The 22,621-nt window shown below is 52.5% G+C and overlaps 2 protein-coding genes across 6 annotated transcripts; both read left to right on the top strand.

Moving 5' to 3' along the window:
* The first annotated feature begins 71 nt into the window (after positions 1-71).
* On the top strand, positions 72-10,905 carry Tsga10ip (testis specific 10 interacting protein). 5 transcript variants are annotated; one of them, XM_021731773.3, is made up of 8 exons: positions 81-450; positions 1,853-1,989; positions 2,071-2,801; positions 2,976-3,114; positions 6,527-6,697; positions 9,828-9,927; positions 10,139-10,263; positions 10,757-10,905. In XM_021731773.3, exons 1-8 carry the CDS (start codon positions 322-324, stop codon positions 10,863-10,865), a joined length of 1,641 nt encoding a protein of 546 aa, XP_021587448.2. In that variant the 5' UTR covers positions 81-321; the 3' UTR covers positions 10,866-10,905. The 5 variants fall into 5 exon arrangements, 4 of the variants coding, with proteins under 4 accessions (XP_077901685.1, XP_040140021.2, XP_021587448.2 ...); XM_078045559.1 differs by lacking the exon at positions 6,527-6,697 and having other exon boundaries at positions 72-450; XR_005733436.2 differs by lacking the exon at positions 9,828-9,927 and having other exon boundaries at positions 77-450.
* A 1,159-nt stretch (positions 10,906-12,064) lies between these two features.
* On the top strand, positions 12,065-21,486 carry Sart1 (spliceosome associated factor 1, recruiter of U4/U6.U5 tri-snRNP). The gene is made up of 20 exons (XM_005333406.5): positions 12,065-12,469; positions 13,835-13,892; positions 14,368-14,423; positions 14,938-15,064; positions 15,180-15,285; positions 15,529-15,606; positions 15,718-15,817; positions 15,904-16,046; positions 16,156-16,362; positions 17,678-17,802; positions 17,880-18,016; positions 18,100-18,233; positions 19,109-19,282; positions 19,393-19,503; positions 19,697-19,784; positions 20,184-20,274; positions 20,363-20,498; positions 21,019-21,108; positions 21,201-21,322; positions 21,403-21,486. The coding sequence occupies exons 1-20, from the start codon at positions 12,157-12,159 to the stop codon at positions 21,419-21,421; spliced, it is 2,415 nt and encodes an 804-aa protein (XP_005333463.2). The 5' UTR covers positions 12,065-12,156; the 3' UTR covers positions 21,422-21,486.
* Positions 21,487-22,621: the final 1,135 nt, after the last annotated feature.

Genomic DNA, 22,621 nt, shown 5'->3' with positions numbered 1-22,621 from the left:
AATCAAAATCACCCACATTTACCTAGTGCGTCACCTTTATGATTTCATTTAGTCCCCGAAACGCACATATGACCTGGGCTCATCACCCAGTTTTGTAGGGTGAAGAAGTGGTCACAGCCCTGCTGGTTCCCTGGACCCTGCTGAACTCTCCCCGTGGAAAGAAGTAGGCCTCACATACACACTGACCCCACTGGCTGTGCTTTCTGACAAAGCCCTTGAAGCTGACCAAGAACTGGTTGCCATAGAGATGGCCATAGAGATGGCCTGGAGGACAGTTCCAGGGCTGGCAGGTGGGAGTGGGGAAGGAAGCCGGACACCAACATGCTAAACACCCATCAACCGTTGGTCAGGGCCAACTCGGAAAGGCCAGCTCAGGACCTGGGCCCTCAGACTCCAGAGACAGCCACAGGCCTACTCCAGCTTCTGTCCGGCTTTTCCCCTGCAGAGCAGGTGAGGGCAGCGGGCCCAGTGCGGGAGACTGCCAGCGCCTAGAGCAGGCCAGGGCCGGGGGAGGCTCTGAGAAGCCAAGAGCCTGGAGCTGAGGTCTGGGTGACCTCTGGGACAGGGACTGTGGGGAAGCTAAAGGACATGAGGTGAGGATGAGGAATGAGGAAGCAATTTAGGGATCACTGCTAGGGGAGCAGGTTTTGGAAAAGAAAATTAATTCCTTCCATCTTGGCTGTAGAAAGTCCAAGGCCCTGTGGAACATTCAGAAGAACTGTTCTTCATTATTTGTTTTAATTCTTTATTTTTTTCTTGGTTAATTGATTCTCTTTTAAATATTATTATTATTACTTTTTTTGGTACTGGGGATTGAGCCCAGGGGTGCTTAACCACTGAGCCACATCTCCGGCCTTTTTTATATTTTATGTAAAGACAGGATCTCGTTAAGTTGCTTAGAACCTCCTAAAGTTGCAGAGGCTGGCTTTTTTTGTGTGAGGAGGGGAGAGGTACTGAGATTTTGTGTGTGCGGGTGTGTGTGTGTGTGTGTGTGTGTGTGTGTGTGTGTGTGTGAGGGATTGAACCCAGGCCTTGTGTCTATTGCCAGGCAAGCACTCTACCAACTGAGCTATACCCCAGCCTTTTTTTTTTTTTTTTAATACTGGGGATTGAACTCAGGGGCATTTGACCACTGAGCCACATTCCCAGCCCTATTTTGTATTTTATTTAGAGACAGGGGCTCACTGAGATGCTTAGCGCCTCGCTTTTTGCTGAGGCTGGCTTTGAACTTGAGCTACTCCTGCCTCAGCTACTCCTGCTTCTGGGATTACAGGCGTGTGCCACTGCACCCAGCTTAAAAATTTATTTACTTATTTTTAAATTTTCAAAATTTTAACTGACACATAATAATTGCACATATTTATGGGGCACAATATGAAACTGGATAGATGTAGACATTATGTAATGAGCAAATCAGGGTAATCAGCTTTTCTATCTCCTTAAACGTTTATCATCTCTTTGTTGGGAATCCTCAAACTCCTTCTTGGCAGCAGAGGGTGACAAACAAATCTGGATTCTGGCAATAGACTCCACATGTGCTGGTCCTGCCTCTTAACTTACAAAGGCTGTGTGACCTCAGCTCTTGGACCTCTCTGAGCTTCTCTGATCCTGTTTTTGCATATGCATGATGGGGTGATAGCCCTTGGGAAGGTTGACTGTGTTGTTGCCTCCAAGTACTGAGCACAGGAAATCTGCTTATTCGGGCTGTAATTTTAATACGGAGAATGGTGGTGGGTGGGGATCAGTGTGAGTGGTAATGAGGGCCAGCCAGTGTTCACAGGAGGCCCTTGGGGAGGCGCAGAGTGGTCCAACAGGCTGCTCAGAGCTGTCCCTGTCTCTGGTCCTTGCCCAGGGGAACCTGGGGAATGATGATGATGTGCCCAGGCAGGGCCGGCCACAGAGGTCTCAGAGCGCAGGGCAGAGGGCAAAGAAGGACTGCGGAACCCAGGGGCGGAACAAGAAAGGACAAGTCTCCGCTGAGGCTGAGGAGTAAGCAGTTGGGCATGGGGTGGGAGGGACGCAGGGGGCCAGGAGGATCCTGATGCTGACCCCTGACCTCTCCCTCTTCAGTCTCTTCCCGGCTTCTCTCCGGAAACCCTCCTTCCCCTTCCAGTGGGCCTGGGAGAACTTCATCATGGATGGTCAGGCTCTGCTTCAGACAAGCTCCCCTGAGGCCCCTGGCCACCAAGTACTGCCCTCGCCCCTAGCAATCCTCCAGAACAAGTCCAGGCGCAAGTCCATGCCCAACTTCCCAGAATCCCTTGATTTCTGCCAGAAGATGGAGATGGAAAATCTGGAACGGAGACAGCAGCTGGGGGCCTGGGGTGGCATCCTCCTCCCTCCCAGCAAAGGGGAGAACCAAGGGCTGGAGCTATCTAGCAAGTGTGGCCTTTGGCTGCCTGGGAAGAGGTCAGGATCAGAAACAGAGTCCGAGGAGGCTGCAGAGCGGGAGGGCCTAGGTGTGGAGGAGGTGGAGAGGGGTCTGAGCCCTGGGGAACTGCTCCAGATCCCCAGGAGGGGCTTGATCTTGGAGGAGGAGCGGTTCTCAGAGGCAACGGAGGAGGCTGAGCAGTGGGATCACAGCGCCCCCCACAGGAGGAAGGGCAGCTCTCGGAAAAAAGGTCAGAATTCTGGAAAGGAGGCTTTGGAAGAAGGGGAGCTTCAGGGCCAGAGCCAGGGAAGCAGCTCCAGCTTCAACAGCTTCAGAGGGTCACAGAGGGGGATGTCAAAGGCCAAAGAGGTGGAGGGGCCCTGGGACCTAGAGAAGCTGCACGGGCAGTTACAGCAAGAATTGAACTGTGGTGAGTGCACCTGCCAGGCCTGGGTTCCCTGGAAGCTGCCCTGGGGGGAAGGGGCAGGGAGCCGGGCCTGAGCCAAGAGTTCAGACTGGGCTGTGCTGTGCTCTGGGGGATGGTGGGGGACTGCCCAGTGGGCCAGGAAGGCGGGTTTCCCTGACTCGGTTCCACTGCTAATAGGTCCCCAAAAGCAGTCCTGGAAGGCTTTCCGGGCTGCCTCCATCCGGAGTGAGAAAGCCCATGACTTGGGAGAAAAGGAAAAGTTCCTGTTTGCCAGCTTCCCTAATCGCACCTTCCACAAACGACATGAGGCCACCAGGTAAGGGGGGAGGGCCAGGAGGGTGGGAACCAAGGGCAAGGGTTGGGGAAGGGGCCAGTTCTCCAACAGGCCATCACTGCACGCTCATCCATTCCTTCGCCATTCATGGCTCTGCCTTCCTGCCCCACCAGTCATCCTACATCCACCCATCCACCCATTCATCCATTTTTTTCCTTTCTCCATTTTTTTTTCGGTGACACCAGGGATTGAATCCAGGGCCTTGTGCCTGCTAGGCAAACACTCTGCCACTAAGCACACCTCAGTCCCCATCCATCTTTATTTTTGGTACCTAGGATTGTTGAACTCAGGGGCACTCATCCACTGAGTATTTTATTTACAGACAAGGTGTCACAGAGTGGCATAGCTCCTCACCGTTCCTGAGGCTGGCTTTGAACTCTTGATCCTCCTGCCTCAGCCTCTGAGTCGCTGACTATCTCCTGATAGCACCTATTCCCAGCTTTCATTCACCAGCCTGTGTCTTCCACTTTGACAACTGTCTATTGATACAACCCATTTCCACTCATTTTCCATCTTTCCTTGTATCCATTCATTAACCTATTAGCTAACTGATGAATGTAACATAGGTTGAGCGTCTGCTCATGAATCCTTGGGATATAAAGATAAAAAGACTTGGTTCAGTCCTGAGAAGCTCAAGGTCTGGGAAAGGAGAGAGATGGGCAAGTACAACAGTTCAGGCAGACGGTTCTACCCTTGGGCTTGAACAAGAGGCCATAGGAACACAGGGGAGAAACTGGAGGCTATGAGAGGGCTGTTGGCAGTGACTAGGTAAGAGATGATTACCTGAACCAGGCGGCTAGGTGGATGGAGAAAAGGGATGCGCTTAAGAGATATTTAAAGACTACCTCAATGGGCTTGGTGACTGGTTAGAAGTGGCATGAGAAGTCAGGGAAAATTCATTCAGCATTTTTTTTTCCTAATGACTTTTATTTATTTATTTTTCTATGTGGTGCTTGAGAATCAAACCCAGTGCCTCCCACATGCTAGGCAAACGCTCTACCACTGAGCCACAACCCCAGCCCTCATTCAGCATTTTTTATTATAACACTCTCAATCCTTTTTTTTTTTAAGGTACTCAGTTGACAATTTAACATTGTATATATGTTTTTGAAATAGGTATACACTGTGGCATGGCTAAATCAAGCTGATCCCCTATGCATTATCTCACTTTTTTTGTTGTTGTTGTTTTAAGAGAGAGTGGGAGAGACAGAGAGAGAATTTTTTAATATTTATTTTTTAGTTTTTGGCAGACACAACATCTTTGTTGGTATGTGGTGCTAAGGATCGAACCCGGGCCACACGCATGCCAGGCGAGCGCGCTACCGCTTGAGCCACATCCTCAGCCCCTATTTTTTTAAACACTTAAAATTTACTCTTTTAGTGATTCTCAAGCATACAATCACATTGTAGATCTCTTGGACTTATATCCCCTAACTAAAATTTTATACCCTTTGCCAACACCTCCCCAGTCCTCCCCTGCTCTGAGACGCTGGTAATCACTGTCTTACTCTAGGAGAACAGTTTTTGGTTTGTTTTGTTTTAAATTTCACCTGCATGAGATCATGCAGTATTTGTTTTTCTAAACCTAGCTTCTTTCATTTAAAATAATGTCTTCCAAGTTCCACAATGTTATTCCAAATAAAGTTTCCACCCTTTTTATAAGCTGAATAGAATTCCATTATGTGTATATACCACCTTTTCTTTATCATTCATCCATTGATGGACACTTAGGTTGATTCTATATCTTGGCTTTAGTGCATATTGTTTCAGTAAACTTGGGAATGAAAATGTCTTGTCAAAATACCAATTTTGGAGCCAGGCACGGTGGTGCACGCCTGTAATTCCAGAGGCTTGAGAGGCTGAGGCAGGAGGATCATGAGTTCAAAGCCAGCTTCAGCAATGGAGAGGCACTAAGCAACTCCATGAGTCTCTGTCTCTAAATAAAAAACAAAATAGGGCTGGGAGTATGGCTCAGTAGTAGAGTGCTTGCCTTGTGTGAGGCATTGGATTGGATTTTCAGCACCACCCATAAATAAATAAAAGTTCACTGACAGCTAGGAAAAAATATTTTAAAAATACTGATTTTGTTTCCTTTTTTTGGAGAGGTGTGCTTAACCATTGAGTCACATTCCCAACCCTTTTTTGTTTTTTATTTTGAGACAGGTTTTCACTAAGTGGCTTAGGGCCCCCCTAAATTACTGAGACTGACTTTGAACTTGCAATCCTCCTGCCTCAGCATACTGATATGCTTGGATTACAGGCAAGCACCACTGGGCCCAGCTAGTTCCTTTTTTTTTTTTTTTTTTCGGTACCAGGGACTCTTAAACACTGAGCCACATTCACAGCCCTTTGTTGTATTTTATTTAGAGACAGGGTCTCATTGATTTGCTTAGGGCCTCACTAAGTTGCTGAGGCTGGCTTTGCCTTAACCTCCTGCACCGCTGATATCACAGGCTTGCTCCACCAGGCCCAGATTCATTGTGATTTTTAATCCACATTTATCTAATAGTGATATTGAACATTTTTTTTTTCTTTCTTTTTGGGTAGGGAGGGTACTGGGAATTGAACCCAGGGGTGCTCCACCACGGAGCAACATCCTCAGTCCTTTTCAATTTTTTATTTTGAGACAAGATTTCACTAAGTTTCTGAGGCTGACCTTGAACTTTCCATACTCCTGCTTCAGCCTCCTGAGTAACACTGCTGCTCCTGGCTGAACAGTTTTTCATATACCTGTTGGCCATTTGTTTGTATTCTTTTGGGAAATGTCTATTCAGGTCCTTTGCTCGTTATTTAATTGGGTTGTTTTCTTGCTATTGACTTCCTTGTATATTTTGGATATTAACCTCTTACCAGATGTAAATTGTGTTGGTTTTTCACTGCTGTGACCAAAATACCTGACACCAACAATGTAAAGGAAGGAAGATTTATTCTGGCTCACGATTTCAGAGGCTTCAGTCCACGGTTGGCCAGCTGTTAGGCAGGAACATCAAGGTGGAAGGGTGTGGTGGAGGAAAGCTGTCAGTTCATGGCAGCCAGGAAGGGAGGGGGTGGGCAGTTGTCCCCTGCCTTCAAGGGGAGGTGAGCAATGATGGAGGGCCTCAGGCTTTGCATGAGTGGCTGGGGAGGTGTGCGCACAGATCAGACCTGCTGGAGAGCAAGGAAAGGCCTAAGGGGGGCCCATGGCCAAATGGCCAGATGCAACCTCCCTCGGGTCTGACATTCATGACAAACCTGTTTCTCAGGCCCTTGGCTCTCTGGGCCCAAAGTCCTTCAGCCCAGGTCCTCAAGGCTGGTATGTGCTATGCTTCCATACTCACCTACCACCCCTAGCTTTCCCTGAGGTTCCTGGTCCCCTTGACTTCTTCCCGCCTCCCTCTTCCCTCTCCCCACACAGAAGCCTGCTGCAGAGTTGGGAGCGGCAGCAGCGGGAACAGCAGCATCAGGCTGAGCTGCGCAGGACTAGGGAACATCGGGTTCAGCAGCAGGTGGCCCGCTGCCTAGCATCCTATGCACCCCCAGGGGGCCGGGGACCCAGTGCCACCCAGCGCAAGGTGGAGGAATTGAGGTAGGAGCCCGGCATGCCAAAAGTCTATTGGGGTAAGGCAGAGAAGTTGTGCTGGATGTCAGGCTGCAGGACCCCAAGGCAGCTGGCCAGACCCCTTGGCAGCATTTTACAGATGGCTTTTTTTTAAGGGGGGGCTGTGCTGACTCCACCACTGAGCTCCATCCCTATCCTTGAGTTTTACAGATGAAGATAATGAGGCAGTGTGAGGACGGTGGGAGGTCTTGGTCCAAGGTGAGCTAGTGAATAATAATAACCCTTCAGCTGTCCAATGCTCAAGATCAAAAGTTCTGCATGCATTTATCACATTTCCCAATTTTGTTCTTCCAATTTCCAATGACAGATATGCTTATTATTATTATTTTTAAGTATGACCAAATTTAATACATTTTTCTTTTTAGAGAGAGAGAATTTTTAATATTTACTTTTTTTTAGTTCTCGGCGGACACAACATCTTTGTTGGTATGTGGTGCTGAGGATCGAACCCGGGCTGCACGCATGCCAGGCGAGCGCGCTACTGCTTGAGCCACATCCCCAGCCCAGATATGCTTATTATAAAGATTTGAAATCACAAAAATAATTAATGTAGAACTTGGTCCTAGAGACAACTGCTCTGCATGGTCAGATGCATTTTTATTCTCTTCCATTTTTCTAAAAAGCAAATTTATGAGTCAGGCCCGTGAAATAAGGAGCATCACTACCCACATAGTCCTACAGATGAGGAAAACTGAAACACAGAGAGCTTAAATGATCCACCCACTCTTGAGTGAGCAGCAGAGCTGGAGCTTTGGCTCTAGCAGTCGTTCAAAACAGTCCTTGCTATAGTGCCCAGTGCCCAACCTTTAGGGAAGGGCACCAGATGGTCGTCCAAGAGCCCAATCTTATGAAACAGAGAGCGTTAATAATCTGACCCTGCAGACTGCAGCTGGTTCCAGGGACGCCCTTTCCACCCCTCCTCTTCTCTTGACCTTGGTGAGTGGCAGGGAGAGGGATGAGGGCCACTGAGGACTTGGTGGAGCTCTGATCAGCTATTCTCTGAGTTTTGGTCTTGTCCCCGCAGCTTTACAGATGAGGAAATGGGCTGTGAGAGGTCAAGTGTTTTAGGGGATCCTTGGACAAAGATTGCCAAGCCTCCAGTTAATCATTTGTTTTTTGAGCAATGGGAAGTGTGAGATTCAGCTCCAAGCAGTACATGCCTTTCTTTCTCACCTGGGAGATGAAGGCATACACAGATCTTTCCCTGGCTATCTTCCAGTCTTACAGCCTGGGAAATTTGCTGTCTGAGCTAAATCTGAGACTCTACCCTGCCCAGCAGGGGCAGGCACAGAAGAGGTAGCCTGATGGCAGGGAGATATGTCTTCCCATCATTCCAGATAACAGACAGAGGGCTGGGCCGTAGCTTAGTAGCAGAGCATTCGCCTAGCGTTTATAAGGCCCTGGGCTTAATCCCCAGCAGCACAAAAGTAATGACAAAAAAAATAATATAACAAACAGAACTGACATCCACTGGCACTGAGTCCTTTTTCTCTTGGGGCTCCAAGACATGAGCTTCCTGTCATTTCTACCAAAAATAGGATAAAGTATCCAGGAAGAAGCTGAGAGCAGTGGTGCAAGCCAGTTGTTCCCAGATTGCTTGGGCCCAGGAGTTTGAGAGCAGCCTGGGCAATACAACGAGATCCTGAACCAATACAATAACAGCAAAATTTGCACTTTAAAAAGTATAAAGCAATGCCAGGTGCAGTGGTGCATGCCTGTAATCCCAGCTACTTGGGAGGCTGAGACAGAATTGTGAGTTCAAAGCCAGGCTCAGCAATGGCAGGGCACTAAGCAACTCAGTGAGACCCTGTCTCTAAATACAAAAATAGGGCTGGGGATGTGGTTCAGCGGTTGAGTGGCCCGGAGTTCAATCCTCAGTACCAAAAGCAAAAACAAAACAAACCCAAAAGTAGACAGCAAGAAAAACGCACATGGGCTGGGGTTGTGGCTCAGTGGTAGTGCACTTGCCTTGAATGTGTGAGGCACTGGGTTCAATTCTCAGCACCACATATAAATAAAGGTCCATCAACAACTTAAATAAATAAATTAATAAATTTAAAAAAAAGAAAAACAGGAAAACGCACACACAACCATGGAAAAGACAGATATTTAATGCCAGCTTGTGACGCTGCCCCACCCCCACCCCCACCCAAACTTGAAACTGCTGTAAATTCCCTCTTGAATGGTGAAGCCCCATTTTGCAGGCACTTTTCTTCCTGGCCATGTATTTCTAAGTCCACATCCTTTTCTCCATGAGGGAAGGTTCCTTCCTGGGCACCTGGCCCAACGAGGCAAGAGTTTTCTTCCAGAGAGCCAGAACACTTGCCAGAGAGCCCAGCTCGACTCAGGTCTCTTCTACTTCTCCCTCCTGTCTTATCCAGGTGCTGCCCCCACATCCCATGGGTTGTCTTGGGTGCTTTCCTGAAGGACATATGGTCCCATGTGGGGTGTGGCCAGAAGGTCCCCTTCCACCAGGATGCTCTCAACAGGCAATGCATTCAACTGGTTGAGCAAATTTCTGACAAGTGTACCAACTGGGCTTTTGTAAATGGCATCAGCTACCCCAGGGGAGCTCTGACCTTTCAGGAATGTTTCATTTCAACACATTTCTTTGGTTTCTCTGGACCTTTTCCTAAGCCGTCTGCTTAGAAGGAGCAGAGCCACCACTGGCAAGCCTGGAAGGTAACCAGAGCCCAGAAAGGGGACTCCTCAGTCACACAGCCAGCAATCACAGCATGCTCCTGTGTGAGGGGGAATGACGGGTGGCCTACAGGGAGGGGGAGCTGGGAAGCCAATGCTGGCTCCTTTCCCTTGGGGGTAGCAAGGACAAGGAGCCAGCCCTGGCTAGAGCTTGGCCTAGGGCTCAGGGCTCAGTCCCTCACTTCCCAGCTGCACAACCTTAGAGAAGTCCCTTGACCTTCCTGAGCCATCAGTAAGGTAGGGCAAGTAATTCCCACCCTGGTAGACCTGGGAGGGGTCCAGAGCCAGGATTATGTATGAAATGGCTTTATAAAGGTCAAAGCAGGGACCTTTATAAAACCCTTAGTGAGGATAAGCAGGCTGTGGACAGGGATGGACAGCCCTATCTCCCCCACAGGCGCCAAGAGCGACAGCGCTTTGCTGAGTACCAGGCGGAGTTGCAGGGCATCCAACACAGGGTGCAGGCCCGGCCCTTCCTATTCCAGCAGGCCATGCAGGTGAGGGCCAGCACCTGTCAAAGCCAATAGCCACCAGGGAGCGTGGAGCCAGCTGAGTGGGCAGGGTAGCCAGGTGGAAGCAGGGCACTCAGGTGGGGTCCCTGTGTTGCTGCCTCCAGGGAAACCCAAGACACCCCCACCCCCAGTCATCAATGCTCCACGGTGGCCTCTGCAGCCCTGATGCAGAGAAGGAAACCCCTTCTTTCCTCAGACCAACGCCAGGCTCACTGTGGCCCGGCGCTTCTCCCAGGTGCTGTCAGCGCTAGGAGTGAACGAGGAGGAGCTGGTGGCTGAGACACATAAAAGGGACACAGTGGGAACTTCCAGGAAACCCAGGTGAGGTAATCTGGATAGCCAAAGACTGGATCTACAGAACTACTGTAGGACAAGGAACCAAGAACAGACTTTGAGCCCTACAGGGTTTCCCTCATGTCACTTGGGAAGGCAGGGACCAGGGTTATTATTCCTGCTTTCAATGAAGACAGAGGGGCAGGGCCTTGCTTAAGGACATAGGAGTGAATAAGCAGCCAAACCAGTCTGGGACTCTGCAGCTTTCTGAGCAGCTGCACACCAAACCCCAGTAGGGGCTAGTGCCACGCTGGTCATCCCATACATACTGTCCCTTACACCTTAGAGTAACCCGGTATAGAGCAGGGATCATGAGGCCCACTTTGCAGTAAAGAAAATTGGACTCAAGAAGGGGGAGTCACTTGCCCAGGGTCATTCAGCATGCTAGCATAGGTGCAGGATTTGAAGCCACTGGGTCAGTGGTTTCCTGGGCATGGAGTGGAGGCTGTGGAGCCCAATGGCCTTTATCTGTGTCTTTAAGGAGCCACAGGTCAATGGGGGTGAAAATGGAGCCCTCTTCTCGGAGCCCCCCAAAGACAGAACCCACTGGCAGCCAGCCTGACAGGCACTTTTCCGCCAGCCTGGAATGAGGGCTGTCCCCAAGATGAAAATTAAAGGCTTTATGGCAAATACAGTGTGGGATTTCTGGCGGGGGGAGGGTGAGACTTTGGGCGGGGAATAAGTGATGAATGGGTGGGGCAGCAGGCCTCACTTTCTCCACATCCCCCAGGAGCTCTGACTGTTCTTGCCGTCTCCACCCTGCACACACAGCCCTGCCTCTCCTTCTGAGTGGTACATCTCAAAAAGCAACAGCTGAGACTTCTCCAAGCAGTCAAATTCAAAAGGGAAAAGAACGTGGGCATGGTGGCTCATGCCTGTAATCCTAGCAGCCAGGGAGGCTGAGGCAGGAGGATTGCAGAGTTCAAAGCAGCCCCGGGAACTCAGTGAGACCCTGTCTCGAAATATAATATTTTTTAAAAAAGGGCTGGGGATGTGGCTCAGTGGTTAAGGGCCCCTGGATCCTGGTACCCGCCCCCCCAAAAAAGGGGGGTGTTGAAAAGATTCCTGTATTTGAGTACTCCCATGGGGTGGGGGTGGGGCTTTAAAGGGGAACTCATGACATATCCTAACATCTGAAATGGGTCACACAGGGAGTCCACAAAGGGAGCAACCTGTGTTTGTGTGTGTGGGGGGGGTGTTGTGTGAACCGGGCTTTTGAGTCCCGGTAATTTTAAATTAAAATCCTTCTCAAGTTTTAAAAAAGAAAGAAATATAAGTGCACACAAATGTGTCCACTTTTGTATTCAATTTCACAGGGTTTACAGGCGCACAGAAGCTCCTAGAACACCTGAGCAATTTAGAGCAGGTTAAAAAAAAAATCCAGAGAACGCGAGGGCAGGATGCTCACAATACTGGTTATGAGAGTTCCCAGTTGGGGCCTCAGAGAAGAGGAAAACATTCTGCACCATCTAACACCCCAAGAAGCCCACTAGAAGGGCGCCCACTAGTGAGGAGGGAGCAGCCTGCAGCTGGGGGAATGAGAGCAGAGCTCAGGAAAAGGCTTCCAGTTCGGGGGATGCTGATTTCAAAAGCATCCAGTTCCTTACAGCTCTGCGATTCGGCCTTCTGGAGGAGAGGCTAAGCCCGAGCCGAGTCGTGCATGCGCACAGACCGCCACCGCACCGAGGCGGCCTCCAGTGCGTTATCCGACCCTGTTTCGGGCCTTCCCGTGAGCCTTTGGGGCCGACTCTCGTGCGAACGCCGGAAGCAGCCATTCTTGGTTTCCGGCAATAGGACGGCGGCGACCTTGCGACCCGGAAGTGTTCCCATTTTGCGTCGTCGGGGCTCGGCGGCTACCCGGCTCCAGGCGTACGTACCACTATGGGGTCTTCAAAGAAGCACCGCGGAGAGAAAGAGGCGGCCGGGAGCACGGCAGCGGCCGGCACTGGGGGGACCACCGAGCAGCCGCCGCGGCATCGGGAGCACAAGAAACACAAGCACCGGAGTGGCGGTGGCGGCAGCAGCGGCGGTGAACGACGGAAGCGGAGCCGGGAACGTGGGGGCGAGCGCGGGAGCGGGCGGCGCGGGGCCGAAGCCGAAGCCCGCAGCAGCGCGCACGGGCGGGAGCGCAGCCAGGCCGAGCCCTCCGAGCGGCGCGTGAAGCGGGAGAAGCGCGATGATGGCTACGAGGCCGGTGAGGGCGGGGCTTGCGCGGGGGGCGGGGCGGGGCTCGGGCGCCTGCTTGAAGCTCGCCCGGGGCGCTTTTCACCTGCACTTGTTAAAGGGTGTTGGGATTAAAGGTTGATCCCCTGCACTGAGCCCCGTGAAGACAAACGTCTTCTGTTTTCCTCAGTTGTCTTGCATGACAGGCCTTCAAATAAATGTGTGGGGGGAATAAATGAACGACTGGATGAAGTGGTATCAGTGTGTCCTGAAGCCAGAGAAAACCTGGTGTTGGGAAAATCGCGTAGAGATCTGAGGCAGTAAGGTGGGCGGGGTCTAAATACGGAAGGACCCTGTGTGCATTATGCTCTGCTCTGCTCTGCTCACGGTAGGGAGCCTAAGATTTGAGTTAGGGAATGGGTCAGATTCATGTTTGTGAAGCCCACCGCATTGAGAACTTGTTCAAAGACAGGACTGGAGGCCCAGGAGTCAGGAGTGCTATAAACCCACCAGTGAGGGCTGATTGTGGTCTAAACCAATAATTTTGCTAGGTGGAGTGATTAGTAATGTTAGACTCCACAGGGATCAAGCAAAACCAGAACTGAAGAAGGAGGCTGGTGACCTTGGAGAGGCTGGGATCCAGGGCCATGTAGAGAGAAAGAGAACTTGGGTACTTAAGAGGAGGTAGGCTATGGGGATAGGGATTCAGGAAAAGATTTGCTCCTAATGGCAGGATGCTCTATCCAGTGGTGTCCAGCTTCTCTACATAGTGTTCAGTGAAGTTCTTTGCTGTTGTGAGGTGGACCAGGGAGGTCCAACATGCTAAGTTATCAGTGTCCTGAACATGTCACATAGAAGAGTCACCAATGTTTCTCAACTGCATGAATTGCATAGAGAACACGGTCATGCTGCAGACAGCCCCTGCTGTGTGGGGAGAAACAGACCTAGCAATGATGGACTGTGCCAGAGTTCATGGCAGAATGGTTAATTCTGATTAACAATTGAATGGGGCTTCATGAAGGAGGTGGTGTTCTGATCTTTGCATTTGGATAGGATTTTTTGTCAATGAGGGCAAGTCCAGATTAGATTGTTAGATTAGACAGTTTAGATTGAAGATTCAGAATATTCAGAAGTGGAGAGGGCAAAGTGAGGGGTACAGAAATTTGGACCTCTTGGGTCAGGAAAGGAGGATGCATAGAAGAGAGAGAGATCTGTCAATGGAAACTTGTGTAGAGGAGCTGTTAGGGAGCCCAGAGAGGAAGAAGTTGCTGTTGTCTGGTGTTCAGCAGGCCCAGGTGCTGGGGAGGGGCCCTCATTTTTGACCCTGCAGCTGGAGCTGATGATGCTAGCTTCTTGGTCCTGTGTTCAGCCCCTGCCATGCCTCTTGTTGTTTCAGCTGCCAGCTCCAAAACTAGCTCAGGAGATGCCTCATCGCTTAGCATTGAGGAGACCAAGTGAGTACTATTTCCCTTGAGCTTCTGCTTTCTTCTTCTGGGGCAGCCATATTGGATGACATTCTCACACTAAAGTGGGCCAGGTGGAGTTGGAAGGGTTGTATGAATTGTCTTAGCTAAGCGTTTGAGTTATAGAGGGAGGAATTAAGACGCAGGAAAAAGGTTGGGGACAAGCCAAGACCAGCACCCATATTCCCTGGTAGGGAGACCAGTGCCATTTCTACTATCCAGGGCTGCCCAGGTTAGGGTCTATGTTTAGGATAGGGTTACTCATTCCCACCCTAATTTTTACCTCCTATTTGTCCAAAAATGCATGTGGTGCCCCATTTCTTGTGGGTGTTGTTTGTTTTTGTGGTGTTGGGGTGGAACCCAGAGTATCATGCGTATCAGTCAAGTGTTCTTCCACTGATCTAAATCTCCAACCTGACACCTCATTTATTTGGCAGCCCCTAACACTTATGTCTCTTGTCCTTAGTAAACTCCGGGCGAAGTTGGGGCTGAAACCCTTGGAGGTCAATGCCGTCAAGAAAGGTAAGTTTAGGGCTGAGGATGGGGTCAGGGGAGGTACAGTGACCATCTGTAAGGGTCTGTGAAGAAAATGGTGTTAGAGTGCAGAGGCAGCAGCACTCAGTGGTTGTGTGGGTGTATCTGCCAGAGAGCATAAGGCCTCTCCTTACTGTAGTGGGGATCTGGTGTGTGGCTTGCTCTGGTTCACCATGGCATCCTCACTCTGGCTGGAAGGTGCTCTTAGTCGGGCTGAGACTTGCACAGTTGCTGCAAACTGACTGGACTGCGTGAGATTGGTTTTTTAATTAAAATAGAACAACATTTATTTGAGGAGGTTTGGAAAGCGTAGAGGGTCCTGTCGTTCTGTGTGGGGGACACAGGAATATGGGGATGGAGCGGGGGCAGGGAGGTGAAGGGTTCTTCCCCTTTCCCTGGCTCCTTCTGGCCCTCTGAGCTGGAAGGGGGCAGGGTGAGTGGCTCCCTCCTCTCCCCACCAGCCATGGGCAGGCATAGCCTCACGTCTGGGCCCCCCTTCCAGAGGCGGGCACCAAGGAGGAGCCCGTGGCGGCTGATGTCATCAACCCCATGGCCATACGACAGCGAGAAGAGCTCCGGGAGAAGCTAGCAGCTGCCAAGGAAAAGCGCCTACTGAATCAAAAGTTGGGGTGAGGGGTCCCAGCCAGGGACAGGCAGAGGAGGCTGCTGTTCTTGCTGCTTCATGGGTTGGGGTTGGGGAGCAGGTGGTGAGCTCCCCCAATCCTCACTCCCTTCCCTCCTCAGGAAGATAAAGACACTGGGGGAAGATGACCCCTGGCTGGATGATACTGCAGCCTGGATCGAGAGGAGTCGACAGCTGCAGAAGGAGAAGGATTTGGCAGAGAAGAGGGTGAGCAGCAGGGCAGCTGGGGGGGTTGCTAGGGGCCTCTGGGGGCTGCCAGGTGAGGCTGGAGCCTGGCCCTTGAGAGGTGAGATGGCTCAGAGAGGAGGGGGGCTCATGGTCGGGCCATGAATTATCTGCAGCTTGCCTGCGAGGCCTTCCCTTTTTGTGCTTCCTCTTGTTAGAGACCTGGGTGTTTGCTGGTGATGCTGAATGGCCCGAGGTCACAGGCCACCCCTCTCTGTCCCATAGGCGAAACTGCTGGAGGAGATGGACCAAGAGTTTGGTGTCAGCACTCTGGTGGAGGAGGAGTTTGGGCAGAGGCGACAGGTAAGGCTGCAGCAGCTGGGGAGGGCAGGATGGGGGTGCTGCCACCTTGGTGCTGGGATCTCAGGGCTGGGTGAGTTACAGCTCCTGACTCAGCTGGATCTTCCTCCTTAGGACCTGTACAGTGCTCGGGACCTGCAGGGCCTCACTGTGGAACATGCCATTGATTCCTTCCGAGAAGGGGAGACTGTGATCCTTACCCTCAAGGACAAAGGTGAGCGAGCTGGGTGTTCTGGAGGAGGTCCTAGACACTGCTGAGCCAAGGGCAAGGGTAGGTGGTCACTACCTCTGCCCTGTCAGGTGTGCTGCAGGAAGAGGAGGATGTGCTGGTGAACGTGAACCTGGTCGATAAGGAGCGGGCAGAGAAGAACGTAGAGCTGCGTAAGAAGAAGCCTGACTACCTGCCCTACGCCGAGGACGAGAGTGTGGATGACCTGGCACAGGCATGCCAGCAGGGTGGTGAACGGGGCAGGGCCTGGGCTGCTGAGGAGATGGGCTTCATGGCTTGTAAGGAGCCACCCTGGGTCCCAATCTGTACCTCTTGCCCTACAGCAAAAACCTCGCTCTATCCTGGCCAAGTATGACGAGGAGCTGGAAGGTGAGCGGCCACACTCCTTTCGTCTGGAGCAAGGTGGCACCGCCGATGGTCTGCGGGAGCGGGAGCTGGAAGAGATCAGGGCCAAGCTGCGGCTGCAGGCTCAGTCCCTGAGCTCTGTGGGGCCCCGCGTGGCCTCAGAGTACCTGACACCTGAGGAGATGGTGAGCGCCTCTGTGCATCATACTGGAGTGCAGATTATTTGTGCCCCTTGGGCTGCGGGCTGCCAGTTTGCACTCGGGGAGGTTGAGCATTGGCACAGGGCTAGGTTCCTAGGTGGTTTGTAAATGGCTGCCCGAGGGAGGAGCTGGGTGTTGATGAACAGAGACTGTTGAGCCAGATGGATCCAAGCTTGTGTTCCGGCTCTGCAATGCAGCCAGCTTGTGTCTTGGGTGAGTCATTTAACTGAGCCTGAGGTGCCCATCTGGAGTGGCAATGACAGCAGCCAACTCATGAGGCTGTGTGCAGATGATAATTTTAGAGGCTCACATGGATTTTGGGCTCAGAGGGACTGTGAACAGAGGCAAACAACAGGTGTGGTTGGTGTCTTGGCTAAAGGGGAAAGAGTCTTGGAGCCACACTACGAAGGCTTCCAGGCCTGGCTGTCCCACTTAGGAGGTGGGCAACTTTGGGCAGGGTATGTACCCTCTCTGACCTCATTTCTCTCATCTCACAGTAGAGTGCTAATAGCACCCACTTCACATGTGTATATGGGAAGTGCTGGGGACAGTGCTTGGCACAGAATAACACTAAAGAAGTGGTCACTGAACTGGGCGTGGTGGCACATACCTGTAATCCAGCAACTCATAAGGCTAAGACAGGAGCATGTCAAGTTCAAGGCCAGCCTTAGCCACTTAGTGAGATCCTATTAAAACGTAAAAAGAGGGGTTGGGGTTGTGGCTCAGCGTGAGGCACTGGGTTTGATTCTCAGCACCACATACAAATAAGTGAAAATAAAAGTCCATCAACAATTTAAAAAATATTAAAGAAAAAACACAAAACGTGGGGCTGGGGATGTGGCTCAAGCGGTAGCGTGCTCGCCTGGCATGCGTGCAGCCCGGGTTCGATCCTCAGCACCACATACAAAGATGTTGTGTCCGCTGAAAACTAAAAAATAAATATTAAGGGCTGGGGATATGGCTCAAGCGGTAGTGCGCTCGCCTAGCATGCATGCGGCCCCGATTCGATCCTCAGCACCACATACAGAAAAAGATGCTGTGTCCGCCAAGAACTAAGAAAAAATAAATAAATATTAAAATTCTCTCTCTCTCTCTCTCTCACTCTCTCTTTAAAAAAAAAAAAAATTTAAAAAAATTCTCTCATCTCTCTCTCTCAAAAAAAAAAAACATAAAAAGAACTGGGGGTGTGGCTCATAGACAGAGCACCCTGTGTAGTCCCAGGTACAACTGAAAAACAGAAAATGGTAGCCGTTATCAAGGTCATGGAGGCCTGCCTTCCACATCTCTCATCTCTCCTCAGGTGACCTTTAAAAAGACCAAGCGGAGGGTGAAGAAAATCCGCAAGAAGGAGAAGGAAGTGATAGTGCGGGCGGACGACTTGCTGCCTCTTGGAGACCAGACTCAAGACGGGGACTTTGGTTCCAGGTGGGTGTGACTGCAAAGGGGGTGTGAGGCTGGGTTGGCCTGGGCTGGGGCTCACTAGAGGGCCCTCCTCCTCCCAGACTACGGGGCCGGGGTCGGCGCCGAGTGCCTGAAGTGGAGGAGGCGGCAGCCCCAGAGGATGAGGAGAAGGAGCCTGTGCCCCAGCCCCCGCCGTCAGATGACACCCGTGTGGAGAACATGGACATCAGTGACGACGGTGAGGGGCTGGTCAGCAGCAGGTGGGGATGGGTTGGGGACCAAGGAAGTGATATGAACAGGTGTCCTCCATCTCTTCACCAGAGGATGGAGGAGCTCTGCCGTCAGGGTCTCCAGAGGTGCTGGAAGAGGACGAGGCGGAGCTGGAGCTGCAGAAGCAGCTGGAGAAGGGGCGTCGGCTGCGGCAGCTACAGCAGCTGCGGGACAGCGGGGAGAAGGTGAGGCCAGTGCCAGTATGACTGCGACAGCCTGTGCCCGTGAGCACCCACATTTGAGTCAGCACAGGCGGCACTGCATCCCACCAGGAGTCTCCTTGGTGCAGAGCCGGGTCCTGAGCGAGTTTCTGGCCTTGGTGGGGGCTCCCTGCATCTGCTTTCCTTTGCCCACTCTTGGGCACTTGTTATGGGTGGGGCTCTGTTCTCAAGCCTAGGCATCCTTGGCAAGCAGGACAGTCCCAGGGCCCTGTTAGTGTGCTGGGGACAGCAGTGACCTTGTGAGCGGAGAGGCAGGCAGTAGTTTCTGATAGTGACGAGAGCTGTGCAGAGTAAAACAAGATAGCGTGAGGTCAGTACTCAGAGAGGGCCTATCAGAGGCATCTGAGCTGAGGCCTAGGTAACACAAAGAGATTGAGGGGTGGAGGCTGTGGGACAGCAGATGTCTTCAGAAGTGACCCTGGAGTGCCTGAGGCCTGTAGGCTGGGGTAGGGAGCGAGCAAGCAGATAGATGGAGAGCCGAGGTGAGAGGTCAGCGGGGTCAGTTTGTATGAGGCCTAGAGGCCGTAGCCTTCCTAGCCTTCCAGGGCAGTTACATGAGGCGGGCCAGGCAGAAGTAGACATGGTGACAGAATCTCTCAGGAGCTTACTTTCTTGCAGGGGGCTGCAGGGTCAAGGGAGAAGTGAGTCCTTGAAAGGGGAATTGATTAGGTGAGGTGTGGGTGGCAGGAGGGACCCTGGAGTGGAGACCAGTTGGAAGGTCCAGTGTGAGCTGTGGGAATGGCTTGCTTATTGTACCCAGGGAGAATTGGAGGGTCCCGGGTCTCAGTGGCATCACCCCAGAAACTTCTGGGTCTGCCCACAGCTGCTCCCTCCCCCAGGTGGTGGAGATTGTGAAGAAGTTGGAGTCTCGCCAGCGAGGCTGGGAGGAGGAGGAGGATCCTGAGCGAAAGGGGGCCATCGTGTTCAACGCCACCTCCGAGTTCTGCCGCACCCTAGGGGAAATCCCCACCTATGGTCTGGCTGGCAACCGGGAGGAGCAGGAGGAACTCATGGTGGGTCCCATGGTCCCCTCTTCTTGGCTGGCCAGCTCTGCTCTCAGCCACAGGCCTAGTGCTCAGGGAGGGAGTGGGCAGCCCAGGCTGACCCTAATTTCACACCCCAGGACTTTGAACGGGACGAGGAGCGCTCTGCCAATGGAGGCTCGGAATCGGATGGGGAGGAGAACATCGGCTGGAGCACCGTCAACCTGGATGAGGAGAAGCAGCAGCAGGACGTGAGGATGGGTGTGGGCGGGGGTGTCCCTTGTGCCCCAGAACCCCCACCTCGTCCCTAGAGTGGCTCTGAGGCCCAAAGGCTGGCTGGGGTTGGGAGGCTGTCCACAGGGTTCTTGCCTGGTGGGGAGTGACGGGGCCAAGTGGGTGGGAGGAGCCTGTGTGGCTCGCTTATGCCCCACGTGTCCTCCCTAGTTCTCTGCCTCCTCCACCACCATCCTGGATGAGGAACCCATCGTGAACAGAGGGCTGGCTGCTGCCCTGCTGCTCTGCCAGAACAAAGGTGCGGGCTGGGTGCCGTGGTGGGGAGGCAGGGTGCTGCCTGTGGGTGAGGCAGGTGCAGTGCATGCCTCTGTCCCCCTCTGCTGCTTTTTCCTCAGCCCCAGTGCCATGAACATGGGGCCTTGAATCACTTTAGTTCTGGGCATTTGGTGGCAGCACCTGTCCTTCTGCTGTGCTGTCAGGACTCCGTGTCTCCTCAGGAAGGAGTGAGGCGAGACTGGGGTTAGGTCCCAGCTCTGCCATTTCCTGGGTAAAGGTCTTTGCCTGTGTGTGCTGTGGGCATACTCAGCAGGGCGGAGGCTCTCTAGCACCCACATGCTGGGGCTGCTTCAGGCTGCCTCGGAGCTGGGCCTGTCAAGGGTGTGGGCAGTCTGGAGTCTCATAGCCTCTCTATCCCCAGGGCTGCTGGAGACCACAGTGCAGAAGGTAGCCCGGGTGAAGGCCCCCAACAAGTCCCTTCCCTCAGCTGTGTATTGCATCGAGGACAAGATGTAAGTGGGCACGCAGGGGTGCAGGCCTTCCCGGAAACAGGGAGTGGGTGGCCAGTGGTTCATACTGAGCCCCTTTATCTTGCTTCAGGGCCATCGATGACAAGTACAGCCGGCGGGAGGAGTACCGAGGCTTCACCCAGGACTTCAAGGAGAAGGACGGCTACAAGCCTGATGTTAAGATCGAGTATGTGGATGAGACAGGCCGGAAACTCACACCCAAGGAGGTACGTGCAGGCCCCTTTGCAGATAGACCAGGCCAGTGGTGACTGGGTCAGGGAAAGGCCAGAGCCCACTGAGGGGCCTGTCTTGCTGCCTCTGACTGGGGTCCTGGTGAGGTGGTAGAGTGACCTGGTGAGATAGGTTTCTGGCTCTTGTGGGCAAGAGTCAGCAATCCCCTCCCACCTGGCACGGGGGTCAGACAGGCACCTCTGTACCTCTTGCCTGCCTACTGCAGCCAAAGCCCCCAGCCCGAGGGCCACCATCCTTGAGGGCGTGTCCAGGCTTCTACTGTGGCAATCCACCCCACACTCACTGCGTCCAGCCCTAGTCCCGAATGGCAGGTCTCACGCCAGGTCTCCTGTCATGCCGGAGTCTGTGCCCTCTCCCCCTCCCTGCTGCCAGGCCTAGCCCTGGAGTGCGTGAATCAGCATGCCCTCACCCTGTTGGGAAGCTTCTCCCAGGTACAGGTGGCCCTGGCCTCACCTGTAGTCCCTGTAGCTCCTGGCCCATGCCCTGTGTCCCCAGGCTTTCCGGCAGCTGTCCCACCGCTTCCATGGGAAAGGCTCAGGCAAGATGAAGACAGAACGACGGATGAAGAAGCTGGATGAGGAGGCGGTGGGTGCCCAGGGACGTGCTGCATTTGTGGGTGCTGGTGGTGATATGCTGGGCCTCTTTCTGCCCCCGTGCTAACTGGCCCCTTCCCACAGCTCCTGAAGAAGATGAGCTCCAGTGACACGCCCCTGGGCACCGTGGCTTTGCTCCAGGAGAAGCAGAAGGCCCAGAAGACCCCATACATTGTGCTCAGTGGCAGCGGCAAGAGCATGAACGCGTGAGTGGGAGGTGCATGGGGAGGGGGTGGGGGGACTACGCCCACTTCCCTGGAGCCTTACACCCCTCTTCTCCCTGCAGGAACACCATCACCAAGTGAAGCTGGCCTCCCCCAAAGCCCCTCCCCAACTTTAATGTTAAATAAAGTTCCCTCCTTATTTTTTCCTCCCTGGTCGTGGTGCAGAGTCCAGGGTTATGCCCAGGAGGAGGGGTAGGTGGTACTCTCAGGCAGCCTGGGCCTCTTGTTCCCCATCAGCTGTGTAACTCAGGCAAGTGGCTGAACCTCTCTGAGCCTCAGTTCTGCCTTTTGTAAGTCAAAATAGCTCTGCTTCATAGGATTTCATGTGCAGATTCAGTGAGTTCATTCATTCACTCATTCCCTTGGAATTTGGGCATGAACAAGATAGGACAGATCCCTGAACACGTGAGACTCAGAGTCTTCTCTCTCTGCGAGTTGACACCCAGTCATCAGATGGCACAACTAACTGAACAGAGATAACAGAGAACAACTAGTCTGGATCCTTGAAGATGATCCTTTACCTGCTTTGGCCCCAGCCAGCTAGGGAAACCAGTGTGTACCCTGTCCTCTCCACCTGTTGGTGGCACAGGTCCTGCTGTGGAGATGCCCTCATGCCTTCTTGGTGGACACTTCCTGATATGACATGGAACGTGTTTTAGAGTCTTGGTTCCCCTGGCATCTCCAGGGCTGCTTGAGCCATTGCCCTGTAATCTCCCCAGTTAGACAGTTTGCAGGGTGGCCCAGGCCTGCCCAGCCCAGTGGGATAGGGATTGAGTTCTGTACATGGTGGAGGGGCCACCACCTGTGTCCGCCCTCCTTGGCTGCCTCAGTCTGTGAAGGTGAGGGCCATCCCAGCTGCACCTTGTCCAGGGCCAGGTCAGCTGAGCCAAGGCACTTGAAGACTTGTACGGCACAGCTGCACCAGGAGAGGTAGGGCTTCTGCTGGGAATGAGCTCTTGGGACAGCATGAGCCATCAACAAGATACTTGAGAGCCCAGCATATGTGGACAGTGACCTAGCTGCTACCTCAGGCATCAAAGAAAGTGGGTGACCTGCTCCCTATCCCCCAGATACATTCCAGATGGGTCACAGATTTTAAAATAAAAGAATGAAACCAAAAAATAAATTGAAGGAAATGGTGAACTTGGAGTGGGAGAATGTAAGGGACAAAACCCAGTTGCCTTAAAATAAACTATTAGTGTTGGACAATGTGATTTCTGTGTTGTAAAGACCACAAAGCAGGCAGGCCACTTTTTTCACTCTGCTGAACTTATTCTGATT

Source organism: Ictidomys tridecemlineatus, chromosome 4 (genome assembly GCF_052094955.1).
Source record: "Ictidomys tridecemlineatus isolate mIctTri1 chromosome 4, mIctTri1.hap1, whole genome shotgun sequence".
Classification (NCBI taxonomy): Eukaryota; Metazoa; Chordata; class Mammalia; order Rodentia; family Sciuridae; genus Ictidomys; species Ictidomys tridecemlineatus.
Note: the sequence above shows the minus strand (reverse complement) of the source record. Positions and strands in the feature narration are given on the sequence as shown.

Excerpts from the sequence above, each read along its gene's own strand:
- Tsga10ip (XM_021731773.3), top strand. The coding sequence starts at position 322 with ATGCTAAACACCCATCAACCGTTGGTCAGGGCCAACTCGGAAAGGCCA. Across the intron at positions 2,802-2,975 it reads ACAGCAAGAATTGAACTGTG|GTCCCCAAAAGCAGTCCTGG; the intron begins GTGAGTGCACCT and ends CACTGCTAATAG. Across the intron at positions 6,698-9,827 it reads CGCAAGGTGGAGGAATTGAG|GCGCCAAGAGCGACAGCGCT; the intron begins GTAGGAGCCCGG and ends TCTCCCCCACAG.
- Sart1 (XM_005333406.5), top strand. The coding sequence starts at position 12,157 with ATGGGGTCTTCAAAGAAGCACCGCGGAGAGAAAGAGGCGGCCGGGAGC. Across the intron at positions 15,065-15,179 it reads CTACTGAATCAAAAGTTGGG|GAAGATAAAGACACTGGGGG; the intron begins GTGAGGGGTCCC and ends TTCCCTCCTCAG. Across the intron at positions 19,504-19,696 it reads AGGAGAAGCAGCAGCAGGAC|TTCTCTGCCTCCTCCACCAC; the intron begins GTGAGGATGGGT and ends TGTCCTCCCTAG.